This window comes from Pteropus alecto, unplaced genomic scaffold (assembly GCF_000325575.1).
Source record: "Pteropus alecto unplaced genomic scaffold, ASM32557v1 scaffold71, whole genome shotgun sequence".
NCBI lineage: Eukaryota > Metazoa > Chordata > Mammalia > Chiroptera > Pteropodidae > Pteropus > Pteropus alecto.
The window spans coordinates 3,282,170-3,294,416 of record NW_006433024.1 but is presented as its reverse complement, the minus strand read 5'-3'; the positions used below and the strand labels follow the sequence as shown (position 1 = coordinate 3,294,416).

At 35.7% G+C, this 12,247-nt stretch overlaps 1 protein-coding gene across 1 annotated transcript; it reads left to right on the top strand.

The window, feature by feature from the left end:
- Positions 1–1,235: 1,235 nt before the first annotated feature.
- On the top strand, positions 1,236–5,166 carry CCDC179 (coiled-coil domain containing 179). Its single transcript, XM_015586346.1, has 5 exons — positions 1,236–1,280; positions 2,552–2,596; positions 4,005–4,109; positions 4,606–4,698; positions 5,116–5,166. Exons 1-5 carry the CDS (start codon positions 1,236–1,238, stop codon positions 5,164–5,166), a joined length of 339 nt encoding a protein of 112 aa, XP_015441832.1.
- Positions 5,167–12,247: the final 7,081 nt, after the last annotated feature.

Genomic DNA, 12,247 nt, shown 5'->3' with positions numbered 1-12,247 from the left:
TTGATATCAGCCCTTTATCTGAGGTGTTGTTTGCAAATATCTTCTCATTCAGTTGTTGCCTCTTTGTGTTGTTGATGGTTTCTTTTGCTGTACAGAAGCTTTTTAGTTTGATATAATCCCATTCATTTATTTTTGCTTTTACTTCCTTGCCTTTGAGGTCAAATTCATAAAATCCTTTCTAAATCCAAGATCTATGAGTTTAGTACCTAGGTTTTCTTCCATGCAATTTATTGTTTAAGGTCTTTTATTTAGGTCTTTGATCCATTCTGAGTTCATTTTGGTGTATGGTAACAGAGAGCAGTCTATTTGCATTCTTTTGCATGCGGCTTTTCAATTTTCCCAGCACCATTTATTGAAGAGGCTTTCTTTTCTCCAGTCTGGGCTTTCAAAAACAATTGGAGGCATAGCACAGTGATTAAGATCACAGGCTTTGCAGGCTGACTTTGTGGATTTAAATCCCAGCTCAACCTCTAGTTGTGTAACCTTGAACAAGGTATTTAACATACCAGTGCCTTGTTTCCCAGATAATAATAATCACACACTTACCCTGCTGGGTTGTCGTAAGGAGTTGATGAGTGAACATATGTAAATTCGTCTAACAATGCTGAGCATAAGCTCTCCATGTGTCAGCCGTTATCAGTGTGTAGAGCAAGAGTTGTCCTGCTTTCGGTGAAAGTGCCTGAGAGCTGGTGGGTTCAGAGATTTTAATAGCAGGAAGACAGTTTGAAAGGAATTCTGTAAAACACAATAACAGAAAGATCTAGTGCAACATAAAAGAAGTGGTCAACTCTGGAGAGGACAGTTTAAGCTGCAGATCATGAACACGTAGTGCAGCAATCTTCAGGTTTTTCTCCCTTCAGCTCAGGGAGAAGGCGTGTGGTTGGATAAATCCAACTGGAAGCTGTGATGAAAGAACAATGAGATGCTGGAATTAAGAACTCTGAAGTGAGGAACCATGGAATCCAAGCTAGATATGTTAGTAAGATGGAAAACTGATACTATGTGGTTACACCTTGAGCAGGGAATTGTGGTAACCTGGCAACCCTAATTCCTCAGATGCTTTCTGAACAGCTAAGGATTTCACCATCCCTGCACTGGGATTAGAAAATAGTTCAGGGAAAGGGTGGGGCCCATGGGGCAAGGATAAAGAGAATTGTGATGGGTCGGGGTGGGGCTCGCATGCAGTGTGTGGGGATCAGGCAGTGGGCGCCAGGGGCGCTCTGCGGCTCAGAAGCATGTGCCTGCACTGTTTAGGGAACGAAAGTACCCAAGTCAACCCCGTGAGTCCTTCGCCCTTAACCCCACCTCGACCACCCCTGCCCACGCCTTGAGCCTGGAGGCCATGGCAGCTGCTCGAGCTTTCGGCCACTGCACGTGCGGTGCTGGGTGTTGGGAAATCCTGGTGAAGTAAACGGACCAGATGCTGGGCTACAGGGCAAACCAAGGACGGGGGAAGGCCTCGCGCCTACTAAGGAGCCATACACATTCAATCATCTGTTGACTAACCCATTGAGCCGCCCTAGAAGGTGGGGTGGGGTTAGAGAGGTGTAGTGGGGAGGATAAACTTCTCAGTAGTCAAATAGGGAGGAGACTGCTTTTGAGTCTTTGGGTTAAACAACTGGATCAAAATGATAGGAGGGGTAAGTATGGTACAATTTAGAAGTTAGGGGGAGAAGTGAGAATCCATGAACTAAAAGCCAACCTGCCTGTGCCTCAGAAAACTATACCACCTGATGGGGTTTCTCAAACACCGCAGCTTTCCCAGGTTTTAGAAGCCAGACTAAAGACCAGTTCGTTAAGCGAAGATCAGTGTGACACCACTGAAGTCACGTACCAACAGAAGAAACACGACTCTCTGGATTTTCTGTATATACTTTTCCTCCAGAGCTAATCTCTATACGTTTCCTGTATTGTTCTAAAAAAATAAAATCGCCAATTATCTTACCAGCAAAATGGATTAGGGAATAGCAGAGAATTGCAATTCTGGACAAGCATGCTATAACTATAGGCAAGCAAAAACTATAGGCAAATCCAACACACAAAGGCGAGGAACTTTATAAAGAAAAAGGAGTAAGTTGGGAGGGATTGTTTTGAAGGAAAATTCAGATTGGTGCTGGTTTCTCATCCACTGAGGTGCTGGGCAAGGAAAACCTTCCTTCTCCTGCTGGAGTGGTAAAGTAGTACCAGCTTGCAAGACATGTCTCTTCCAGCTGAGGTCCATAACTGAGTTCTTCCTGATAAGGGTCTGTAATTGACGACAGGTGGTAGTGCATGATGGCGCCCTTTTCTGGCCTCCCGACTCCACTTTAAATGAGCTTCCCCTTTGTTAATTTTCACACCTGTAATGTGGTTCTTTTTTCTCATACTACCATTGCCAATCTCCACCCTGATTTTTACTTTAATATTCCTCTGATCCTGCCTCTTGCAGTTGAGATAATATGTATGTTACATAAATAAAGAACAGTAGCATAGGCTTTCTGTTATAACTCATCTTTCTGTTTATTCATGATTTTTCTGCGTTTTCTTTAAAATTATTTTACATATTTTGTAGGAAGGACCAAGACGGCATCATCCTTCAGAAGTCACTGAAAGGCAGGTAATGTTTAAATAAATAATTATGGGTATTTCAAAATTGGGACTTGATCTTGTAACTTTATATGTGGTAGTCCCTACTATGACAGAATTTTTATTAGCTAGACACTTCTGTGTTATCTTTCTTGGGACTCTTGGATCTTGTGACTACCATTAGAGTTAGTCTTAACTAGGATAACCTAAATAGCTTATACTCTTTTTTTAATGTAATATTTCATACATATACGAGAATATATGCAGAATATTTAATTTGTAAAACAGAATAATAAAACATACCTCCGACTCAAGAAAACGTTCTAGGTGTCCTTGAACTCATTCAGGGGCTGCTTCTCTATTCTATCTCCCTACATCTCTCTCAGAGGTAACCACTATCTTGGATTTTATTTTTATCAATCTCGTTTTTTAAAAATAGTTTATCACATATGTGCCTCAAAGTATATTGTTTGATTTGCTTACTTTTGAACTTTATAAACATATGATCACACAAAATTTGGTGTATAATTTATTCTTCTCAAAATGGTCTCCTAAGATTCATCCACAATGTGTATTCATTCATACACATTGTTGTGTAGAATTATAATTCCTTCGTTTTCACTGTTTCATATTTCCTTGTAGAACACATCTCAGTTCATCAATCCCTTCTCCTGTTGATGGATAGTGGGTAGTTTACACATTTTCCTGTAACGAACAGTGCTACTGTGAACATTCTAGTACATATTTTTGTTTTTTTGTTTTTGCCCATGAACAAGAGTTTCACGTGATTATTTAGGCAGGAGTAAATGGCTGGATCATAGGGAAAGCTAATTTTTCATTGTTATTAAATAATGCCAAATTGTTGTTGTTGTTGTTGTTTTTTAAATTGTACCAATGCATTTCCATTGGCAGTGGGTAAAAGTTCCTATTATTCATATCCTTGTCATCCTAATACTCTATTTCACTATCTTCAAAGCATTCCAGTTTGGTCCCCTAGGTCTCTGCTACTTAATATGCCATATAATGGGGACATAAAAAAAAGCTTTGTATGATATGAAGCATTTAAGAGAAATAATGTACATGGATTGTTTCCTTATTAGCCCCACCCCAAAAAATCCCTTGGGGGTTTTTAATGAACATTACCTTTAAACTAAAAATAAATACCTATATCCATGAATCTTGGATCTATCTTACACAGTCAGTAAAGTGTGAATCGAGAGTAAGCAGTCTCATTTGAAAACTCTACTAATGGTCTAATGTGTTTTCTTCATCTACAAACCACATGTTTGAAAACGATTTTTTCCTACTTCTATGTAGCTATGTAAACTTTATGCACTAATTGTGTTTATCCTTTTTTAGTGACATAAACCAAAAATATAATCAGCATATTACCTTTTGATATAAAAAGTACGATTTGTTTTCTTTTAATTTTCCAAAAGGCCATGGATAAACGTATTCAGAACATGCGAAACCTAAAGAAACAGAAGAGGAAACTTAATAAACAGTTTGCAAGGCCTTCTCCTCTTCCAGAACCAGGACTACTAGTAAGTATAAAGACTTCACTGTGATTAACAGATCCTTAAATGTAAAATATAGCCTTATTTTAAATATATGTAATACTCTAAATTTTTTCACCTTTCCTCTAAGAAATGTGTAATTGCACTCTGGGAAGCTACCTTAAAGCTCCTTTAATTAAGCTCTCATCTATTATTTAAATCTTCTTTGTGGTCATCTCCTGGGGATGATGCGGTTTAATGAAAAAAGTACTATCTTTGAAACCATGTTCTGGATTCCAGATTTGCTGACAAAATTATCTGACAAAATTATTCACTTGAATATTTTCGATTATATTATTTGGAAAATAAAGACAAAATCTCCTGCCGAATATTTATTCAGCCTAGGCTTGAACACATCACAAAACTCTACACCAATCACAGCTTACTTCATCTTTGCATATTTTTGACATGGATTTAAAAGTTCCGCCACATAACATTATATTGCTTCCAGGAGCCTTTCGCATGTGTATTATATTTCTTATAGCCAGACATAAATCCAGTGGCCATTCCATTTGAAAGTTCTTCAGCTAGTCGAGGATACCTATCACCTTCCTTAACATCCAGGCTTTTCTTCAGGGTAAAAATCCCTGAAGAAAATTTCTTCATCCATTCCTTTTACAACTTAGTAGTGGTCCCTGGCCATATCCAAGCAATCTCTAGGAACAGAATTATATTTCATTATAGAAAGATTTGGAAAAAGTTATATTTCCAGTAATTAAGATTTCTTTCTGTTCGTTTTCTTTTCGAAATAATTTGTAAACACAACTAATGAATAGCACTATGTCAGTTAGGAACTGCTAACTTTAGTTCCTTATAAGAGAAACTAACTGCAGTGGCTTAACCAAATAGTATATTTTTTCTCCAAACAAGAATTCCTGACCTAGGCACTATAAGGCTGATATGGTGGTTCCAAAAATCACCAACGTCCCAGGTTCCTTCTGCCTTTTTGATTCTTCAAACTTTTCTCATGACCTTTATTCTCATGGTCTCAAAGGCTTTTACCTCAGTAAACACTGTGTCCACGTTCCAGGAGGAGAAGGTATAGCACAAAGGGCCAAAGGCGTATACCAGCTGAGTTAGTTCCCTTTTCATCAGGAAAACAGCCTCCAAATGAAGTACATGTCTCTGAGTGTGTGTGTGTGTGTAGTGTGTTTTTTATCAGCTTGATTGAAATATAGTTGCATACAGTAAATTGCACATATTTTAAATGTATAGTTTAAACGTTTAGACACATGTACACCTATGAAACCATCACCACAACCAAGATAATCAATATATCCATCACTCCCAAAATTGTGTCCTCTTTTTACTTAAATTAATATAATTTATTTTTAGAGCAGTTTAGGTTTATGGAAAAATTGAACAGTAAGTCCAGAGTTCCCAGCTACTCCCTCTCCTTCTCCCCCAACAGTTTCTCCTAATAGTGACATCTTAAATGGTGTAATACATTTAAGATACAAGCCCCTGTTACAACTGATGAACAATATCAATATATTATTAACTAAAGTCCATGGTTTACATTAGGATTCACTCTTTGTGTTGTACAATTCTGTGTATTACAGTATCATAAAGAATAGTTTCACTGCACCCCAAATCCCCTGTGCTCTACCTATTCACCCCTTCCCTCCTCCCTCAAGCCCCTCAAGCCCCTCAAGCCCCTGGCAATCACTTATCTTTTTACTTTCTCTGTAGTTTTGCCTTTTCCAAAATGCCACATAGTTGGAATTATACAGCATGCAGCCTGTCTTTGGGATTGGCTTCTTTTACTTAGCAATATGTATTTAAGGTTCTTCTGTGCCTTTTCATGGCTTGATAACCCATTTTCTTTGATCTTTGAATAATATTCCATTGTATGGATATACCAATTTATTCATTCACTTATTAAAAGACATCATGGTTGCTTCCAATTGTTGGCAATCATGAATAAAGCTGCTATAAACATTGATGTTTCAGATTTTTGAGTGGATATGTTTTCAACTCATTTGGATAAATATCTAGAAATGCAATTGCTGGATCATATGGTAAGAAACTTACAAAATAGCTACACTGTTTTGCATTACCATGAGCAATGAATGAGAGTTCCTGTTATTCCACATTCTAACATATGGGATGTTATCAGTGATTTGAATTTTAGCCATTTTTACAGGTGTGTAGTGGTATCTTGTTTTAGTTTGCATATATTTACATATAATTTGCATATAATATTTACAATCTTTTCATATGCTTATCTTCCATCTTCATAACAATTGGTGAGGTGTCTGTTCACATCCTTTGCCCACTTTTAGCTGAGTTATTTTCTTATTGCTGAGTTTTAAGTATCATTGGTATACACTGAATACCAGTTCTTTACAAGACGTGTTTTGCAAATATTTCCTCTCACTCTGTTCCTCATCTTTTCATTCATCTAACAGTGCCTTTCCCAGAGCAGAAGTTTTTAATTCTAACGAAGTCCAATTTATCAGTTATTTCTTTCATGGATCATGCTTTTGGTATTGTATCTAAAAACTCATTGCCAAACCCAAGATCACAAAGATTTTTTTCTTGTGTTATCTTCTAGAAGTTTTACAGTTTTTCATTTTACATTTAGGTCTGTGATATTTTGAGTTAATTTTAAAGCTGTAAGATAAGTGTCTAGATTTTTTTTTTTGCATGTGGATGTTGTTCCAGTTGTTCCAGCACCATTTGTTGAAAAGACTATTCTTTTTCTATTGCATTGCCTTTGCTCCTTTGTCAAAGATCTGTTGACTATCTGTGTGGTCTATTTCTCTGCTATTTTGTTCTATTGAATAAAATATTTATCTGTTCTTTTGCCAATACCATACTGTCTTGATTATTGTAGCTTTACAATGAGTCTTGAAAAGTTGGGTAGTGTCATTATCCTAACTTTGTTCTTTTCCTTCAATATCGTGTTGAAAATTCTGAATATGTTTTCTTTCAATATGAAATTTAGAATAAGCTTGTTGAAATCCACAAAGTAACTTCCTGGAATTTTGATTAAAATGGTGTTGGATCTATAAATCAATATGGAAAGAAGTGACATCTTAACAATATTGAGACTTCCTGTAAACGAACATTGATTTTCTCCCATTTATTTAGATCATCTTTGATTTTTTTATAGTTTTATAGTTTTCCTCATTCAGATCCTGTAAATATTTTGTTACATATATACCTAAGTATTGCTTTCTTTTTTTGTGTGCTAATGTTAATGGCGTTCTGTTTTCAAATTCAAGTTGTTCATTGCTGGTACATAGGAAGTCAAGTGAATTTTCTATATTAAACTTATGTGCTGAAACTTTGCTTAATGATTTAATAATTCTATGAATTTTTGTGTTTTTGTTGTTGTTTATTCATTGGGATTTTCTACAGTCATGTCATCTGTGAATGACAGTTTTTTTCTTCCCCCAAACTATACATCTTTTATTTCATTTTCTTGTTTTATATTGCATTTGCTAGGATTTACAGTATGACACTGAATTAAAGTAAGTGGTGAAAATGGACATACTTGTCTTGTTCCTGATCTTAAGTGGAAAGCATTTGTTACTCGCCACTGAATATGATGTTAGCTGTGGGTATTTTGTAGATATTCTCTATCGAGTTGAGACAGCTCCCCTCTTACTTTGCTGAGAGTTTTTATTACGAATGAATGTTGATATCTGTTCAATGCTTTTCCTATATATACTGATATGATTTTATGATTTCTTCTTTAGCTTATTGATGTGATGGATTACATTATTTTCAGATAGTAAACAGCCTTGCATACCTTGGAAAACCCTCACATGGTCATGGTGTATAAGTCTTTATATACATTTTGGATTTAATTTGGTAATATTTTGTATTTTTGTATCTATGCTCTGAGAGATAGTAGCCTGTCACTCCCTTTCTCATATGGTCATTGGTTTGGGCGTTGAGTCATGATGGCCTCATAGAATAAGTTAGGAAGTTTTCCCTCTGTTTCTGTTTTCTGCAAGAGACTGAGTTGGTGAAATTTCCCTTTTAAATGTTTGGTAGAATTCGCCACTGAACCCAACTGGGCCTGGTGCTTTCTGTTTTGAAAAGTGATTAATTATTGATAAAATTTATTACACCTAAAAAGTTGATAATTGTCCCAAAGTTCTTAGATATTCTATTCCATTTTTTTCATGCTCTTTTTCTCTTTGCTTTTTAGTTTGGACAGTTTCTACTGACACATTGTTGAGCTCTCTTGATTCTTTTTTGCACCATGCCCAGTCTACAGATGAGCCCATCAATGACATTCTTAATTTTTGCTACAATGTTTTAGATTTCTAGCATTTGCTTTTGATTCTTAAGTGTCCACTTCCCCTTATATTACCCTTGTTCTTGCACCTTGTTCATTTTTTTCCCCATTAGATCCCTTATAATACTAATCATAATTATTTTAAATTCCCAGTCTGATTATTCTAAAATCTCTACCATATCTGAGTCTAGATCTGATGCTTCCTTTGTCTCTTCAGAAGAGTTTGATTTTGGTTTTGGTTTGGGTTTTTTTTTTTTTTTTTCAGATGGGATGCTTATTTTGCTTTGTAGCATGTCTTGTAATTTTTTGTTGAGAGCCAGACACAATGTCTTGAGTAACAGAAACTGATAGATAAACTTCTACTGTGAGGTTTTATGTTTATCTGGGTTTGATTTAGGCAGTGTTTTCTATTTGCTGTAGCTATGGTGTCAGAGGTAAAAAATTTACTCTGGTATCCTTATTTTTGTCTCCCGTCTTGTCTTTGGCTTCCTCTACAGACTCTTTCTTAAATAGGGTCTCAGGCTTGCAGTTCTTCGGGCTGGATTCCCCTGATATTATATAGGAGTCTTACTGATGTGGTGCTAAGTTGTGAGGGGGAAGATAAGTATATTACAGACCTATGATTAGGTCTCAGTCTTTTAGTGAATGTCTCTGGTATGTGACCTTCTCAATTATTTCTGTGATACCATCACTCTGAAGTGAGACAGGAAGGCTACAGTGAACTAGAGTTGGGTACTTTTCTTCCTCCATGTACAAGGGTATGAATTTGGGTATTTCCTTCCCCCTAAGGAAGTTAGGATTTAGCAAAAACCACACTGGTTAGGTTCTGAGAAAATCATTTTCCTTGAGGGACACCCTATGAAGAACAGAGAGCTCTGGGGTACCTGAAAATGGTTACTCTTCCCCTTGCACTGCTGGAAGGAAAAGGAGATTTTTCTCTGATCTCCAACAGTGAGACCTATGGGGCTTCTGGAGGTAAAATTCAAAGAAGTATTAGGGACTTCATAAGACTGTCCCCTCATCAGAGTTTTCAACTTTCAAGCTAATCCATACTGAGCCTCTAGCAATTTGTCCATTAAAGTTTAAGTGCTCCTACCAGTTTTAGCTCTAGCAGAATCATCTGTCTCTCCAGTTTCCAGCACAGCAGTTTGCCCTGTGACCTCAATAGTCTGATGGACCTAAGAAGAATTGATGTTCAGTCTGTTCAGTTTTTTTCTTTCTTTTTTTAATTGAGATATAATTGACATATAACATTATATTAGTTTCAGGTGCACAACATAATGATTTGATATCTGAATGTAGTGTGAAATAATCACCACAATAAGTCTAGTTAGCATCCATCACCACACATAATTACAATGTCTTTCTCTGTGGTGAGAACTCAATATCTACTCTCTTAGCAACTTTCGAATATACAATACAGTATTATTAACTACAGTCACCATGCTGTATATTACATCCCCAGGACTTACTTATTTTATAACTAGAAGTTTGTGCCTTTTGACTATCTTCACTCATTCCACTACCCCCAAAACTTCCCTCCAGCGATCACCAATCTGTTCTCTGAATCTATGAGCTCAGTTTTGTTTTTTGTTTTTTGGTTTTTTTTAGATTCTACATATAAGGGAGATCATATGATATTTGTCTTTCTCTATCTGACATTTCATTTAGCATAATGTCTTCAAGGTCCATCCATATGTTGTCGAAAATGGCAAGATTTTCTTCTCTTTTATGGATAAATATTTCATCGTATATACCACATTTTCTTTATCCATTCATCCATCAATGGGCACTTAGGTTGCTTCCTGGCTATTGTAAATAATGCTGCAATGTGTTTTTTTCTCATGAGGATGGTAGTGATAATATCAAACTTTTTACATGTCAGACTGGAAAATCCCACTTATATTCTTCTATATATTGACCAAAATGTATAGGATCTCCTATTTAAGCTCAAGCTCTCAGTGCTTCTCAAATGTGATCGAAGACCAGTGTTTTTTGTTTTTTGTTTTTTTGCTTTGCTTTTGTTTGGTTTGGTTTAATTTCCAAACCACTGAGGACTGATCATTTTGTAACATAAAATCAAAATGTCATAGCAATATCAAATTGTTATAAACAAACATAATTGTTTATACTTAATTCTCTGCTAATCTTGTTGCAAAGTAAAAATAAATGTTAAGACTATAACCAAAACTAGACTACACAAAGTAATACTGCTTTAAACTGTACTGACTCTCACGTTTTCTTCTCATATCTTTTGCAAATTGTGTTGTATATAGCATCTCTACTAATACCCTCTTTTACCTTCTTGTTAAGTTGATCTTTGGCTTCAGGAAAAATAACAACAGTGTCTATACAATTTAAATGGTTTGGGATGAAAATTAAGACCTCAGTCTATCCGTATAAGTACTTTATTGACATATCAGTTGTGCCCAGTAGAGCCGAGGATGCAGGATGAGGCTAAAGCCATCAGTTGTTAAGTTTGAAAAGTATTTTTGTTTTGATTTTTGTCTGTTTAAAATCTCTATAACAAAAGTTACCTTTTAATTGTATCATTAATTTTATATACTCGTGTATATTTAAATTATCCTGAAATGTTATTTTAAAGTTAAATTCCTATCAATAATGAAATATATAATCTTGACATTTTCACTTATTTGTCCCTGTTGCTCACTTCATTTGAGTTATTTTAAGACTTATAACACTCTCACCATTTGTTGCTTTCAGTTTTATATCATACATATAAGTGAAATCACATGGTTCTCAACTTTTTCTGACTTATTTTGCTTAGCATGATTGTCTCAAGATCCACCCATGTTGTTGCAAATAGCAGCATTTCATTTTTTCTTATGGCTGAGTAATATTCCATTATATATATGTACCACCTCTTCTTTATCTAATTGTCTATCAAAGGGCACTTTGGTTGTTTCTATGTGTTGGCCACCATGAATAATGCAATAGATATCGGGGTACATATATATATCTTTACAGATAAATGTTTTCAAATTTTTGGGTTAGATACTCAGAAGATAGATTGCTGGGTCATATGGTATTTCCATTCTTAATTTTTTTGAGGAACCTCCATACTGTTTTCCATGGTAGCTACACCGATTTACATTCCCCCACCAACAGTGTACGAAGGTTCCTTTTCCCTCACAACCTCTCCAACATTTATTACTTGTCTTGTTGACGATAGCCATTCTAACAGGTGTGAGGTGGTATCTTATCGTGGTTTTGATTTGCATTTCCCCAATAGGTAGTAAAGTTGAGCATCTTTTCATATGTCTATTGGCTGTTTGTATGTCTTCTCGGGAAAAGTGTCTGTTCAGGTCCTCTGCCCATTTTTTAATTGGATTGTTTGTGTTGTTGTTGTTTTTGAGTTGTATGAGTTCTTTATATATTTTTGATATTAGCCCCTTATCTGAGGTGTTGTTTGCAAATATCTTCTCCCATTCAGTTGGTTGCCTGTTTTGTTGACGCTTTACTTTGCTGTGCAGAAGCTTTATTTAGTTTGATTTCACTTATGTGGGATATAAAACTGAAAGCAACAAATGAACAAGACAAACAAAAATTCATAGACACAGACAATGATTTAGTGGTTACCAGAGGGAAAAGGGGGAGGGAGGTAGATAAGGGTAAAGGAGGTCAAATATATGATGATAGAAGGAAATTTAACTTGGGTGGTGAACACAATGCAATATACTTATGACATATTATTAAATTGCACATTTGAGACATTTTATTAACTAACGTCACCCCAATAAATTTAATTAAAAAACACTCCCAACAGATGTATATAATATGCCTTCTCAATCACAGATCATAAGACAGAAAAGAAAATCCTTATTTTAACATTTCTGTCGCATCCATTGTT

Bases quoted from the DNA above. Each gene is read 5' to 3' on its own strand.
- CCDC179 (XM_015586346.1), top strand. From the start codon at position 1,236: ATGTGCCTGCACTGTTTAGGGAACGAAAGTACCCAAGTCAACCCC. The intron at 2,597-4,004 runs GTAATGTTTAAA...ATTTTCCAAAAG, and splicing joins CAGAAGTCACTGAAAGGCAG to GCCATGGATAAACGTATTCA. The intron at 4,110-4,605 runs GTAAGTATAAAG...TATTTCTTATAG, and splicing joins TTCCAGAACCAGGACTACTA to CCAGACATAAATCCAGTGGC.